The sequence below is a fragment of the Hyla sarda genome, chromosome 1 (genome assembly GCF_029499605.1).
Source record: "Hyla sarda isolate aHylSar1 chromosome 1, aHylSar1.hap1, whole genome shotgun sequence".
Classification (NCBI taxonomy): Eukaryota; Metazoa; Chordata; class Amphibia; order Anura; family Hylidae; genus Hyla; species Hyla sarda.
The window spans coordinates 468,661,432-468,678,143 of record NC_079189.1 but is presented as its reverse complement, the minus strand read 5'-3'; the positions used below and the strand labels follow the sequence as shown (position 1 = coordinate 468,678,143).

General features: G+C 43.4%; 1 protein-coding gene across 3 annotated transcripts in view; it reads right to left on the bottom strand.

Moving 5' to 3' along the window:
* Positions 1–16,712, bottom strand: part of RPH3A (rabphilin 3A) — a 289,809-nt gene that overhangs the window by 43,036 nt on the left and 230,061 nt on the right. For all 3 annotated transcript variants that reach the window (XM_056536654.1, XM_056536658.1, XM_056536662.1), the window contains 2 exons: positions 6,777–6,851; positions 1,218–1,327 (listed from right to left, as the gene is read on the bottom strand). In XM_056536654.1, the coding sequence (XP_056392629.1) occupies positions 1,218–1,327; positions 6,777–6,851 (185 nt within the window). The remainder of the gene's footprint in view (positions 1–1,217; positions 1,328–6,776; positions 6,852–16,712) is intronic.

The following is a 16,712-nucleotide window of genomic DNA, read 5'->3' as shown; positions in this document are numbered from 1 at the left end:
TCTCTCTGTTGTATTAGGTATAATTATCCACATTCATCTCCAATATGTTCTTTTGGTCCTTGAGAGAGTCGCCTTTTCCGCATTTATGACTCCCCCTGTATTCCATATATTGCTGTGTCACCTGCATCATTTCCAGTCATCTGTTCTTGTCACCTTCAGTACCTGTATTTTAATATTTCTCTCTATTTTTAGATGTATTATATATATATATATATATATATATATATATATGTTCAGTAAAATTTAATATTTTGCACAATTGGTTCTTCTATTGGTGTGAATTGGTTAAGTGTACCAATTGTGGTTATACTATAGTGGCCAGCACTCTGTTGGTAGTACAATTCAGGGAATGCAACACAGTGATCTTTGGCTCACGCAATCTGGGGCCCCATTTTTTTTTTTGCCCAGGGCCACACTTAGTGTAAAGCAGACCCTGTCTCTTACTAAGGCCCTTCTGTCCCAATAACTTAGTTTGGTGGAACAGCCAGGTCTAGGAAGAATCCTGGTTGTTCCAAAGTTTGTCCATTTAAAGATTTATGGAGGTCACTGTGCTCTCAGCTGTGAGATCTTATATAGATTTCCAAATCTTGTCCAATCACCTGAATTTACCAGAGGGGACTCCGAGCAAGGTACAGAAACAACTCAAAGATGATCAAGATAATTGGGAGGTCCCCATAGCTAAATTTCAGATGTCATAGCTAAGGGTCTTAATACTTACGTCAATGAAAATTCTATTTTTTCCTTTTAAATCATTTAGAAAAAAATCTACATTTTGTATTCACATTCTCATTATGTGGTAATGAGTGCAGATTGATAGGGAGAACAAAACAAAAAAAGTAAAAAGTAAAAAAAGTGAAAGGGTCTAAAGACTTTCCACTTGCTTATTACAGTGGCATACACAATAAATGTAAAGGGCAATTTCATTTAACCTATTATAGTGTGTTTTTGAAGTATGTATTTCTCATAAGTGCATTTAACCTGTTTATAGAAGAATTCAAATGAAACAACAGATGGAAAAAGCATCAGACTATTTAAAAGGTCTTGTCGGCTGCTTCATAAATCTCTAATTATTCACGGTACCTACTAATTGGAGCGAGGAGTGCTGACCTCTACTCCAATACAATCAATACCTTGCTTTTCTATCTTAATGAGGATTAATGCTGAGCTTAGTAACCTTGCACTGAATTGGCCACAGTCAACCAGAAGATAGAACTTGCCTTAGTGTCTTTCTCTGTAATTCTTCATCAGTGATTCCGTGATATACCAGAGTCTCATTCCACATTGGATTACGAGTGTTTCTGAGAGTTTTAGTGCGCAGTTTGTTTGCCTGGAAAATAAAAAAACAAGCAAAACATACTTTAAATAGTTTTCTATTTATCATCTTAAAGTTTGCCATGAATACAATTTTAATTAAGTCCAAGAAGAAAAAACAGAAAGTCGGCACTGCCGCCTACCAAAAAGCCGGATGTGGTGTGATCTGCAACCAAGGCTCGGTCTTCCAGATGTAACCGTGTTCACACAGTGCTCAATCCCCAGAAGTAAAGACAATCCAATATCATGGAAGAAGCAAGCGGGAGGCACTCGTGGATGCTACACGTAGAATTTATTCAGGTCCGGTCACAGGATACAATCAGCCAACTAGCCGTTTCACGCTAAATGCGCTTATTCATGATGAATAAGCGCATTTAGCATGAAACAGCTAGTTGGCTGATTGCATCCTGTGACCGGACCTGAATAAGTTCTACGTGTAGCATCCACGAGTGCCTCCCGCTTGCTTCTTCCTTGACATTTTTAATTAAGCATATCATTAAGATATATTTACGATCAATGTGGGTTTAAAGGGGTACTCCACCCCTAGACATCTTATCCCCTATCCAAAGGATAGGGGATAAGATGTCTGATCGCGGGGGTCCCGCAGCTGTGGACCCCGCAATATAGCATGCAGCACCCACCGTATCTGCTTCTGGAAGCTCTGGAGGTTCTGGCTCTCGACCACAGGGACGGAAGATCATGATGTCATGACTCCACCCCCGTGTGATATCAGGCCCCGCCCCCTCGATGCAAGTCTATGGGAGGGGGCATGAGAGCCGTCAAGCCCCCTACCATAGACTTGCATTGAGGGGGCGGGGCCTGACATCACATGGGGCAGAGTTATCAACTGCAGTATAATACAGAGGAAGTTGTATAATTATTTTCTGTCTGACCAAAGTGCTTACTGCTGACACCTCTGTTGATGTCAGGAGCTGTAGTAGAAGAAAATCCCCATAGCAAACCTATCCTGCTCTGGACAGTTCCTGACACGGACAGAGTTGTCAGCAAAGAGCACTGTGGCCAGACAAAAAAGAACAATACAACTTCTGGAGCATACAGCAGCTGATAAGTACCGGAAGGATGAAGATATTTAAATAAAAGTAATTTGCAAATCTGTTTTTTTTTTTTTTTTTTTTTTTTAACCTGAGTTCCCCCATAGTCTACTAGTGACTTTGACTCTGGCTAACACAGTGATTCCCAACTGCGGTGCCGCGGCACACGTGTGTGCCGTTCAGCACTGCCCGTGGTGCCGCGGGATTTTGCCGTGATTTAAAAAAAAAATTATTATTTTTTTAAATGTCCCGCCCCGGCCTGACGGCGCAGGGGGGAAGGGAAGTCTGCGTGCGCACATAGCGTCCCCCTGCATCTCCGGCGTCCCCCTGCGTCTCCTGCGTTCCCCTCCTTCCCCCTCTGTTCCCTGTGTCCCCCTCCTTCCCCCTCTGTTCCCTGTGTCCCCCTCCTTCACCCTCTGTCTTCTGCGTCCCCCTCTCCCTTGCGGCGCAGCGAGCCGAAAATGGTGCCCTGGGGCGGAACGAGCTGCACCTGCGCGAACTCCCGTGCCTGCTGTGGAACTGCAAGCTGCGCGGGCCGGCTTGCTTAAGGTACCATACCCTTTCCACCCCTCTGTTCACCTTCTCAACCCTGTCTTAACCCCCCCCACCGTCACCCAGGTCTACCCTCTACCCCCCCCACCGTCACTCATGTCCACCCCCCCTGTCAGCCATGTCCGCCTTGTCCACCTCCCTGTCCATCTCTATCACCCATGTCCACCCTCCCTGTCACCCATGCCCACCCTCCCTGTCACCCATGCCCACCCTCCCTGTCACCCATGCCCACCCTCTCTGTCACCCATGTCCACCCCCCCTGTCACTCATGTCCATCCTCCCTGTCACTCATGTCCATCCTCCCTGTCACTCATGTCCACACCCCCCCCCTTGTCACCCATGTTCACCTTCCTGTCCCCCATGTCCACCCCCCCGTCACCCATGTCCACCCCCTGTCACACATGTTACCCCCCCTATCATCCCCGTCACCCATGTCCACCCTCCTGTCATCCATGTCTGCCTTGTCCACTCCCCTGTCCATCCCTGTCACTCATGTTTACCCCCCCCCCATCTACCCCCGTAGTCTACTCTGTCACCCATGTCCAACCTCCTGTTCACCCATCTGTCCCTTTGTCACCCCAGTCCACCCCTCTGTCACTCCTGTCCCTCTTTTACCCCCTTGTCCACACCTCTGACCCCCTGTCTCCCATGTCCACTCTCCTGTCATCCATGTCCACCCCCATCCAGCCCTCTGTCACCCCTGCCCATCCCTGTCACCCATGTACACCCTCCATTGTCCACCCCTCTGACCACATCCTTGTCACCCATGTCCACCCCCTATTCACCCCCATGTCACCCATGTGCACCCCCCCTGTCACCCATGTGCACCCCCCGTCACCCATGTGCACCCCCCCGTCACCCATGTGCACCCCCAGTCACCCATGTGCACCCCCCCGTCACCCATGTGCACCCCCCCGTCACCCATGTGCACCCCCCCCCGTCACCCATGTGCACCCCCCCCCTGTCACCCCCGTGCACCCTCCCTGGCACCCATGTGCACCCTCCCTGTCACCCATGTGCATCCTCCCTGTCACCCATGCCCACCCTCCCTGTCACTCATGTCCACCCTCCCTGTCACTCATGTCCACCCTCCCTGTCACTCATGTCCACCCTCCCTGTCACCCATGTTCACCCTCCCTGTCACCCATGTCCACCCTTCCCTGTCACCCATGTCCACCCTTCCCTGTCAACCATGTCCACACCCCCCTGTCACCCATGTTCACCTTCCTGTCACCCATGTCCACCCCCCCATCACTCATGTCCACCCGCACTCACACATGTCCCCCCACCTATCATCCCCGTCACCCATGTCCACCCCCCCCCCTCTCTCCCATGTCCACCCTCCTGTCATCCATGTCTGCCTTGTCCACTCCCCTGTCCATCCCTGTCACTCATGTTTACCCACCTGTCTACCCCCGTAGTCTACTCTGTCACCCATATCCATCCTCCTGTTCACCCATCTGTCCCTTTGTCACCCCAGTCCACCCCTCTCTGTCACTCCTGTCCCTCTTTTACCCTCTGACCCCCTGTCTCCCCTGTCCACCCTTCTGTCACCCATGTCCACCCCTCTGTCACCCCTATGCCCCGTCACCCATGTTCACTCTTCTACACCCATCTATCACCTTTGTACACCTCCCTTACACCCCTCTGTACACTCCTCTACACCCCTCTGTCACCCATGTACACTCTTCTACACCCCTCTGTCACCCATGTACACCCATCTGTCACCCATGTACACTCCTCTATACCCCTCTGTCACCCATGAAGACTCCTCTACACCCCTCTGTCACCCATGTACACCCATCTGTCACCCATATACACTCCTCTATATCCCTCTGTCACCCATGTACACTCCTCTATACCCCTCTGTCACCCATGTGCACTCCTCTACACCCCTCTCACCCATGTACACTCCTCTACACCCCTCTGTCACCCATGTACACTCCTCTACACCCCTCTGTCACCCATGTACACCCCTCTGTCACCCATGTACACTCCTCTATACCCCTCTGTCACCCATGTACACTCCTCTATACCCCTCTGTCACCCATGTACACTCCTCTACACCCCTCTGTCACCTATGTACACCCCTCTGTCACCCATGTACGCTCCTCTATACCCCTCTGTCACCCATGTACACTCCCCTACACCCCTCTGTCACCCATGTATGCCCCTCTGTCACCCCTCTGTCACCCATGTACACCCCTCTGTCACCCATGTACACTCCTCTATACCCCTCTGTCACCCATGTACACTCCTCTACACCCCTCTGTCACCCATGTACACTCCTCTATACCCCTCTGTCACCCATGTACACTCCTCTACACCCCTCTGTCACCCATGTACACTCCTCTACACCCCTCTGTCACCCATGTACTCTCCTCTACACCCCTGTCATCCCTTGTACGCTCCTCTACACCCCTCTGTCACCCATGTACGCTCCTCTACACCCCTCTGTCACCCATGTACGCTCCTCTACACCCCTCTGTCACCCATGTGCGCTCCTCTACACCCCTCTGTCACCCATGCACACTCCTCTACACCCCTCTGTCACCCATGTAAACCCCTCTGTCACCCATGTACACTCCTCTATACCCCTCTGTCACCCATGTACACTCCTCTACACCCCTCTGTCACCCATGTACACCCCTCTGTCACCCATGTACACTTCTCTAAACCCCTCTGTCACCCATGTACACTCCTCTACACCCCTCTGTCACCCATGTACACTCCTCTACACCCCTCTGTCACCCATGTACACTCCTCTATACCCCTCTGTCACCCATGTACACTCCTCTACACCCCTCTGTCACTCATGTACACTCCTCTACACCCCTCTGTCACCCATGTACACTCCTCTACACCCCTCTGTCACCCGTGTATGCTCCTCTACACCCCTCTGTCACCCATGTACGCTCCTCTACACCCCTCTGTCACCCATGTACGCTCCTCTACACCCCTATGTCACCCATGTACGCTCCTCTACACCCCTCTGTCACCCATGTACGCTCCTCTACACCCCACTGTCACCCATGTACGCTCCTCTACACCCCTCTGTCACCCATGTACGCTCCTCTACACCCCTCTGTCACCCATGTACGCTCCTCTACACCCCTCTGTACACTCCTCTAAACCCCTCTGTCACCCATGTCCACCCCTCTACACCCCTCTGTCACCCATGTCCACTCTTTTACACCCCTCTGTCACCCATGTAAAAAAAAAGAAAAAAAAGTTCGGCGCCTAATAGGTTTGTTTTGCTGGTTTAACAGTGAAGAATTGTGGAAGAAATCATGATGATGGCCCGGACCAGATGGAGAAGAGAAGGCAATGATGCAAATTAGAGAAGACGTCATTGGTGAGTTGCTGTATAAAGCAGCACTTTAAACTACATACCCACTGATAAATAGATATAGTGCATAGCGTTTTTTACCGTTTTTCCTTTTTTTTTTTTCTTGCTTGTCAACCTCGGTAGCGGTGCCCCGTGGAAAAAAAAATTTCCGAGGTGTGCCCCGACCCGAAAAAGGTTGGGAAACACAGGGCTAACACAACAACATCCAATCTTTTACAGCCATCTGCCCTAATTGGGTAATTCAGACAACCAGTAGGATTATGGCCTTTACAGTATACTCCTAGATTGTGTAGTCCTGCACCTCTAAGTAAATCCAACCCATTATAATCAATGGAAATCTGTTGGAAGATTAGACCAGAAAGGAGAAGCAATAAATTAACTTTTTATTAATTGATGTCTAAGTGGAAAAGGTGATAACATACAAAAAAAAAAAAGCCTGTGTTGTCAATTGTAGTTGTCACAGTCAATTTTTTTTCTTTAATGTTTTTTTGCTTCAGCAACATTTATATTACCTTACTGGCCCCAGGTAGAAGATGCAGCTTCACATATGGGTCAGCTAAACCATTTGAGTCCATTGGTTTTAGTCCCTGGAATAAAAACAGATTAAAAAAGCATTAACAACATATTAATACACATATATATATATTTATATATATACATACATATATACACACACACACATATATATATATATATATATATATATATGTATATATATATGTATATATATATATATATATATATATATATATATATATATATATGTATACACACACACACACACACACTGTATGGCATAAGCTATAGAAGAAATTAGCTCTGGCAAAAGTACCAGCGTGATCCTACCAATGTGCTGCGCTAACATGCTGGTATGGGTTGCCTGTACAGGGAGGCTTCGATTGTGTCCCGTTGGGGGCTAATGTGGAAATCTATGGTTCTGGGCCCTGGATAGCTGGAGTTGGATTTGTTTGTCCAATATGCCTGTAGAGTGGCCTGGTTAGTTAGGCCTATAGCGTGCACTTGATTGAGAGAACTGGGTTTTAGGCCCTATTGGGAAATTGCTAGAAATACTGTGATGGGCTTGTACGCAGTGGGATTGGTTGTGAACTTGGGTTCCTGAGACCATAGGGTCAAGACTCTCTCCCGATTATCCCTGGTAATGAAAGAAGAGATCTAACGCCTATTAATGCCAGTAGAAGTATACATCCTACTGTGCAATATTTTAGCAGGAAAACTATGATAAGGTCAGACCCATTCCGAACAGGCCCTAAAGGGGAAAAGTTCAAGACAGATGGTGAGGATATTGCTTTTTGAAGTAGCACAGGCCAAGAAAAGGCTCTTGTAAAGAGAACAGGAGACATTCTCATCATTTTCTAAGACCCATAACATTTATATTTTTCACTAACAAAGTAATATAAGGACTTATTTTTGTGGGACAAGTTGTAGTTTTTACTGAAACCCTTTATTTTACCATATAATGTATTAAGATGTCATAAAAAATGGGTCTTAGAAGGCGAGGAAGAAAAAATAAGCATGCAGAAACATAAATTCACTTTATCCTTAAGGGGATAAAAGGGAACAATGTGAGAGCACAAACTCTTTATTAAAAATAAAGAACCATGTGGGAAGAGTATATACAAACAAAAAGTTTACATCAGCAAACCTGTACTGCCTAAATAGTGCAGTGTATAGATGTAGAACAACACGTTGTGCAAAATGACTTCAGGAAGAGGAAGTTTTGTGCCAGGTCATGTGCTCAGATGCTTTATTAATTTACATGTACAGACATTATGGCCCAGATTTATCAAACTGTGTGAGAGAAAAAATTGAGTGATTTTTCCACAGCAACCAATCACAGCTCAGCTTTAACTTTACCAAAGCTCGTTAGCTGAACTGTGATTGGTTGCTGTGGGAAAATTGCTCAATTTTTTTCTCTCACACAGTTTGATAATTCTGGGCCTATGTATTGGGGCATAAAAGTGACGCATGTTGGGTATTAGGTCACACCTTTAGTCATGCAAAATTTTGCAGAAAAAACTTCTTATATCAGGGACACCTGAAGGGAACAAGTGTTAACCATTTACAGGTAAACACAATAAGGATATTAAAGGGGTACTCCAGTGAAAACTTTTTTTTTTTTAAATCAACTGGTGCCAGAAAGTTAAACAGATTTGTAAATTACTTATATTAAAAAATCTTAATCCTTCCTGTACTTATTAGCTACTGAATACTACAGCGGAAATTCTTTTCTTTTTGAAACACAGAGCTGTCTGCTGACATCATGAGCACAGTGCTCTCTGCTGACATCTCTGTCCATGTTAGGAACTGTCCAGAACAGCATATGTTTGCTATGGGGATTTCCTTTTACTCTGGACAGTTCCTAAAATGGACAGAGATGTCAGCAGAGAGCACTGTGCTCATGATGTCAGCAGACAGCTCTGTGTTTCAAACGGAAAAGAATTTCCACTGTAGTATTCAGCAGCTAATAAGTACAGGAATGATTAAGATTTTTTAATAGAAGTAATTTACATATCTGTTTAACTTTCTGGCACCAGTTGATTTAAAAAAAAAAAAAAAAAAAAGGTTTTTAACCGAAATACCCCTTTAAGAAATAGATTACATATTACTGGAAAATAAGTCACAAAATCTATAGTACATTACTATAAACAATGTCACCTTGTGAATATAGCATTAAAAACAAATAAATATAATAAGAAATATGTCTTATTGTATTTAGCCATTTTTCATGCTATACCAATTCGGTGAAATTGTCCTGATGTGACCCCCTAAAAAGAAAGGTTTTATCTCCAAACCTTTGAATTAGGGCTCGTTCACACTGCGGAATCTCCGCTCACTGAATTCAGCGAGCGGAGATTCCGTCTGGCCAAATACTTCGATGCTAGGGCCGCGGAGCACTGAGCCGTCACCATTGACGGCTATGGTCTGCTCGCGGATTCCGCACAAACAATGAACATGTTCTTTCTTTGCGCGGAACACTTTCAGTGGCGGAAATGTCAGCCGCTGAAATTCCGCAGTGTGAACGGGTCTAGCGGAGACCCGTTCACACCAATGTTGAAGTTCACACCGCAGAATTGCACCCGCGGAATTCCGCCCGGAAATTCCGTGGCAATTCCGTGGTGTGAACGTACCCTTACTAAGTGTGTGCTCTAATACCCAAAATACATCGCTTTCATGTCTAATCTTTAACCCCTTAAGGACCAGGTTTTTTCCGTTTTTGCATTTTCGTTTTTTGCTCCTTGCCTTTAAAAAATCATTACTCTTTCAATTTTGCATCTAAAAATCCATATGATTGCTTATTTTTTGCGCCACCAATTCTACTTTGTAATGACGAAAGTCATTTTGCCCAAAAATCTATGGTGAAACAGAAAAAATAATAATTGTGCGACAAAATTGAAAAAAAACGCCGTTTTGTAACTTTTGGGGGCTTCAGTTTCTTCGTAGTACATTTTTCGGTAAAAATGACACCTTATCTTTATTCTGTAGTTCCATACGATTAAAATTATACCCTACTTATGTAGGTTTGATTTTGTCGTACTTCTGGAAAAAAATTATAACTACATGCAGTGTATGGGGCGGTATGAGGGCAAATTTTTTGCACCATGATCTGAAGTTTTTAACGGTACCATTTTTGCATTGATAGGACTTATTGATCGCTTTTTATTCATTTTTAAATTATATAAAAAGTGACCAAAAATGCACTATTTTTGAATTTTTTTGCGCATACGCCATTGACCGAGCGGTTTAATTAACGATATATTTTTATAATTCGGACATATCCGCACGCGGTGATACCATATATGTTTATTTTTATTTTTATTTACACAGTGTTTTTTTTTTTATGGGAAAAGGGGGGTGATTCAAACTTTTAATAGGGAAGGGGTTAAATGATCTTTATTCCCTTTTTTTTTTTTTCACTTTTTTTTTGCAGTGTTATAGCTCCCATACGGACCTATAACACTGCACACACTGATCTTTATCATTGACCACTGGTTTCTCATAGGAAACCAGTGATCGATGATTCTGCCGCTTGACTGCTCATGCCTGGATCTCAGGCACTGAGCAGTCATTCGGCGATCGGACAGCGAAGAGGCAGGTAGAGCCCCTCCGGCTGTCCTGCAAGCTGTTCGGGATGCCGCGATTTCGCCGCAGCTATCCCGAACAGCCCACTGAGCTAACCGTCAGTTTTTACTTTCACTTTTAGCCGCGTGGCTCAGCTCTGAGCACACGGCTAAAGGGTTAATAGCGCGCGGCGCCGCAATCGGCGCTACGCGCTATTAGCGGCGGGTCTCGGCTTCACTATGACGCCGGGCCCGCTGTAATATGATGCGGGGTTACCGTGTAACCCCGCGTTATATCACGGGAGCAGGACCAAGGACGTACCAGTACGTCCTTGGTCCTTAAGGGGTTAATGTTTGTGTGGTGATCCACGGTGTATGGCGGGACCAGGGGGTGTAGCGGTGTAGGAAGCGGGGCCAGGTGGTATTAACCCTCGGGGCAAGATGTTATTAACCCCTAGTGTTCGTGATGCCAGGATGTGGTTGTATGGTGTAGGGTACCGCCGACAACCAACCCAAAACGGCATATAGCAAATGAGAGTCCAAAGCAGAGTTTTGATGAAACTGGAACTTTACTGAAAAAGGCAGTATAACAGTCTTTACAAATAGCCAACTTTCACAGAGGTGACCGGGACACAGGGAACCTCTCAGGCCTGCTTGGACTTGTTTTGGTAATAATGATGATGCAGGCCACTGTACTACTGTTATGACTTTGATAGGGACAGTAGAGACTTGACTTGTACTCACAGATTTGATGTGGCTGCAGATTTATAGGCTTTGGCCTAGATATGCTGGACTTGACTTTTACATTTTACAAGACTTGTGCTTGCTTTGATGTCTAGGTCTCAAGAGAGAAGAGCGTGAATGTGGAGACTAAAGCCCCTCATATATCAGGGGGCTGGACTAAAGCCCATTGGTAACTGGTTGCCTGTGGTTACCTGTGCCTCTGGAACTCTGGGTATAGGAAGGTCCTATACAGGGTAAATATCCTAACAACCTTCATATATTACTTACATTCACTGTACAATACATATAATAGATGTACATACTCAATATACAATACAATACAATACCATATAATGACTCAGGGGGACCCTGCAAGAGAGCCCTGTGGACCTGTACCGGGATACCACATCTGTACATCTAAATTAATAAAGCATCAAGATTTTACTGCACGAGATCTTGCGCTGGTCTTCATGTGGGAAGAGCGTATGGTTTCCATACATTTAGAGTATGGGTGAAGGCATAAATAAATTGATTGACAGTATATGTGTACTAAATTGCCAGAGATCCATATATTTGTGCTGCAAAGAAAGTCTATGGGGCAATTCCATTTACCGCTCACTTTAGCTTAGAAGAACATGAGCAAAAGGACATGGCGCTTGGATCTGCAAGATGTTTTCAGATGGTAAATACTAGAGTTTAGCAAGCCGAGCCCATCTATAGATCATGCTTTCACCTCTGGCCGCTATGCGCCGACCCCGCTGGAGAGTGCCCATAAAGCAGTGTGTACAAACAGACAACTTCAGCTGTTGCTAAACTATACCCCCATCATTCCCACATAGTCTTTGGTCACAGAGACCCTCCAGTTTAGCAATAGCTGGAGTCTCGCTGTTGCTAAACTACAACTCCCATAATCTGGACAGACTGTTTCCTGTGACACATTAATGTGATTAGAAACAACTTTTTACATGTCAAAAGTTGTAGATCATATCAGGTCTCACACTTGAGACCTACTGAGATCGTCTAGGCTGGGGAAGAAGGCGGCATTAGACTTTGCTCCATGGCCAGCAGAGATATCGGTAATTTTTTCTTTGCATAGAAGTCTATGCCGAGAAATGGAGCGATCTCTTTGTCTGTCGGGCTGCTGAGCGTAATGCCGCTTGCTCTCCAGGCCTGTAATTAACAATCACAGCAGTTCTCAGGAGTGAGACCAGGTGCGATCACAGTAACCATTTTTGTACAAATAGCGGCAAGCTGTCTCGGCACTAAAGAGGTGTCACTAGGGTAAAACTGGAAACAGCTGGGTAGATCACTGTGGTCAGAGTTGGAGGTGCTCCCGTGTAGAAACCAAAACTGTACAGGCATGAACAAGCGGTTTTGACGCGAAACGGAGCCGTCGCTCCCCATGCTCTTTCTGAGTGTTTCTTGTCTTGTCTTCCCTGTCCTGATGCATTGATGTCCTGTACTGCAATTCTGCAATAAAAACCTCCATGTTTGCACCGGTCACCAGGTGAGTGCTACGTTTATTCTACAGTAACCATTTTTAACTTGCGCTGCACAGTAACTTAACACTTTTATTGCCTGTTAGCTGCGTATACTTTCTTAATTAGATGTACCTGGACTGCATGCAGCGAGCATGTATATATAGAAATGAATATGTATTCACAGTTAATTACTCATAACCACAATGTTCAGGTCTTCTTGCAGATTTCTAATTTATTTGCATAATTTCTTTCCGGTCACATAAGATTTTTCTTTTCAATCATATTCCAGAAATACATAGGGTACGATGGTTTACATCCCAAACAGGTAAGATGACAAATACCTCAGCTCCAGCCTGCCGCGCTACGTTGCGAGGAATAACCCCTTAATCATGCGCACAGGTGTGGGGCTTGAGCTGGGTTAAATATGCTGGTAAATCACATGTGCTTAACCTTTTCTGCGCTGGTTCCATTTAAACATTGCATAAATAACACCAACTATTTTATATAACCACAGCTACATATAAAAATGCCTTATAACTGCACACTTCATTCATTCCCTTTGGTTTAATCGTTTCTAACTTCGTTATCCAATATGTCTCACACCTCTTTTTTGCTTTTTTGTTCTCTTCCTTATTTTTTCTTTTTTCTACTTTTTCAACTTCTTGCCATCTGAGATCTGTAACTGTGTGTCCATATTGATTAAAATGACGCGCTACACTAATTTTTCCGTAATGGGTTTCTTTAATTTCTTCTTGCTCCTAGTGTGGATACCTTCTTATCATTGATTTATGCTCACAGAGTCTTACTTTACTTTGTCTAGAGGATTGGCCCACATAGGCTTTGCCGCAAGGGCACTTTAGGAGGTAAATCACATTGGAACTTAGGCAGGAATAGAAACGGATATGTCCCGTTCTTTTTTTTGTTGCTAGAAAATCTTGTTTTTAAAGTTTTTTTTTAGGTTTTACATCACTTCTTATCAATCTATCTCCAATAGTTTTACCTTTTTTTAAATCAAACAGCGGTGGATCTTTCAATAGTTTACCATATTTAGTATCTGCTCTTAAGACTTTCCAATTTTTTTTATTGCATTTGGTATTATTTTACATTGTTTGTCATATCTTCCTGTATACATTATTCTATCTGCTTTTCGTATTTTTTCTGATCTTTGTCTAAATTTTTCTCTCTGTGTTTTTCCAATTGCTTCTGCTATTTTTTGCACTTCTCCCTTTCTATAGCCTTTCTCTATGAATTTTTCATATCATATCAACTTTCTTTAGTTTTTATTGTATTCTTCATCATTGCTAGATATTCTTCTTGCTCTTGTAAATTGGCTTTTAAGGAGTCCTTTAAAGGTGGTGGGTGAATGGTAAGATGTGCAACGTAGCATACTATTTCTATCTGTAGGTTTATTGTGCAGAGTGGTAGTAATACCTGTACCCTTTTTATGAATTTCCACATCTAGAAAATGTATGACTTCTGCATTACATGTTAAAGTGAATTGGATAGTCTCATGACATTGATTACATTTTTCCACAAATGTTATTAAAGATTTTTCATCACCTTCCCATAGCATGAAGAAGTCATCCATGTAGCGGGGCAACGTGGATGACGTCTTCAGGCCAAACGTACCAAAAACATGCAATTCTTCATAATTTGCCATAAAGGCATTAGCCAAACTGGGGACTACTGAGGAGCCCATAGAAACTCCTACTATTTGGAGAAAGAAGTCATCGTCAAAATGAAAGTAATTTTTAGACAGCAAGATCCAACAGGGACATAAAAAAGTGAAGTTATCAATTACTTATACTAGTATTCCTTGCCAAAAGTTCTTGCACACATTGTATGCCCTCACTTTGGGGAATGTTTGTGTACAAGCTTTGCACATCTAATGTGCAAAGAAAGGTAACATTTTCAAACTTACATTCTTCTAATTTATCCACAAAAATGATTAGTGTCAAGCAAACATCTACCAAATTTTTTGATTTCTGGTTGTAATTAACTATCCACAAGAATCTAGAGAGGCTGTAACAGGGACGCCGATCCAGGTACCATCTTTTGTAAAAGACAGGTACTCTGGGATTATCGTTTATTAATGTTTTTGCAAATTTTTCAGAAATAATACCTTCTGTAATACTTTCCCTAACAAAATTATCGATTTCACGTTTAAATGTCCATGTTAGGTCTCCTCTAAGTTTCACATAGGTTTTAGAATCTGATAGTTGCAACAAATCTTCTTCCATATAATAATCATGATTCATCACTAAAGATCTACCACTGTTTGCTTTTAAAAAAGGTAAAACTATTGGAGATAGATTGATAAGAAGTGATGTAAAACCTAAAAAAAAAATGTAAAAACAAGATTTTCTAGCAACAAAAAAGAACGGGACATATCCGCGTCTATCATGTTCCCAATGCCAAAATTATCATAAAATGTGATTATATTTACCATCCCACGAAAGGTACTAAAATAAAAAACAAGGGTTTCTATTCCTTCCTAAGTTCCAATTTGATTTACCTCCTAAAGTGCCCTTGCGGCAAAGCCTATGTGGGCCAAACTTCTAGAGAAATTAAAGTAAGACTCGGTGAGCATAAATCAATGATAAGAAGGTATTCACACTTGGAGCAAGAAGGAATGAAAGAAACGCATTACGGAGAAACTAGTGTAGCACGTTATTTTAAACAATTTGGACACACAGTAACAGATCTCAGATGGCAAGAAGTAGATGAAGAAGTAGAAAAAAGAAAAAGTAAGGAAGAGAACAAAAAAGCATTACTGAGGCGTGAGGCATATTGGACAACGGAGTTAGAAACGATCAAACCAAAAGGAATGAATGAAGTGTGCAGTAATAAGGCATTTTTATATGTAGCTGTGGTTATATAAAATAGTTGGTGTTATTTATGCAATTTTTAAATGGGACCAGCGCAGAAAAGGTTAAGCACATGTGATTTACCAGCATATTTTACCCAGCTCGAGCCCCACACCTGTCCGCATGATTAAGGGGTTGTTCCCCGCAATGTAGCGCGGCAGGCTGGATCTGAGGTATTTGTCATCTTACCTGTTTGGGATGCAAACCATCATACCCCATGTATTTCTCAAATATGATTGAAAAGAAAGAAATCATGCAAATAAATTAGAAATCTGTAAGAAGATCTGAACATTATGGTCGGGAGTAATTCACTGTGAATGCATATTCATTTATATATATACATGCTCGCCGCATGCAATCCAGGTACATCTAATTAAGCTTGTATGGATGGTGAGCGATAGCACCATTTACCTGTGATGAACTTGTGATATGCCTAACAATACATTTAATACACTAGCTTTTGCCCGCGGCTTAGCTCGCGTTTAATTTGGGGTAACATAGATCTACTTTTTACAATCCTATAGTAATGAGGCCACTCTGGGTAAAGTCTACAGGCATCCAAACAACCCGAATTCTTTCAACTTTGATCGCAGCCTCTAAAGAGTTAATGCCGGACATTTGCCGGAACGACGATGTCCGGCATTAGCCACGGGTCCTGGCTGCTGATAGCAGCCGGGACCGTGGGGGTATGATGCAGGCTCAGATCCTGAGCTTGCTTCATAACCCACCCGTGCCACAGTGCCGGGTATACCTGGCGTTCTGCGGCAAGTGGTTAATTCATACAAACTTTGAACCCCCATTTTACCCCTTCAGGGGTGGAATTTTAGAAAACGTTAAAACACGTGTTTCTTTATCTCTAATTGTTAGCCTAAAAACAAAGTTTCATGCTTCTAGATTCAAAAATTATGGAATTCCATACAAACTTTCAACCCCTTTTTCATCCCCTTAAGGGTAGAATTTTGAAAAATCCTTTCTTAATCCTCATCTACATCTTAAAAAAAACACCTGTGAAAATTCAGCTTTCTAGGTCCAAGGGTTTAGGCTGGGCGTTGATGAGTCAGTCAGTCAGGCCTTCTCTTTTTACATGTGTATATATATATATATATATATATATATATATACAGATAAGAGTAACCTATTGTTATTGAATGAGCTGCGAATCCTTTCCCAAAGTTCGCTCATCTCTATACTTTCAGTAAAAGTACATTGTGGTGACCTAGTACAAGATAACCTGTCAGGAAAACGTTGCCTCAGGCATTTCCAGTGTCTCTGCTTTGGGCCCACTGCTCCAGGATAAA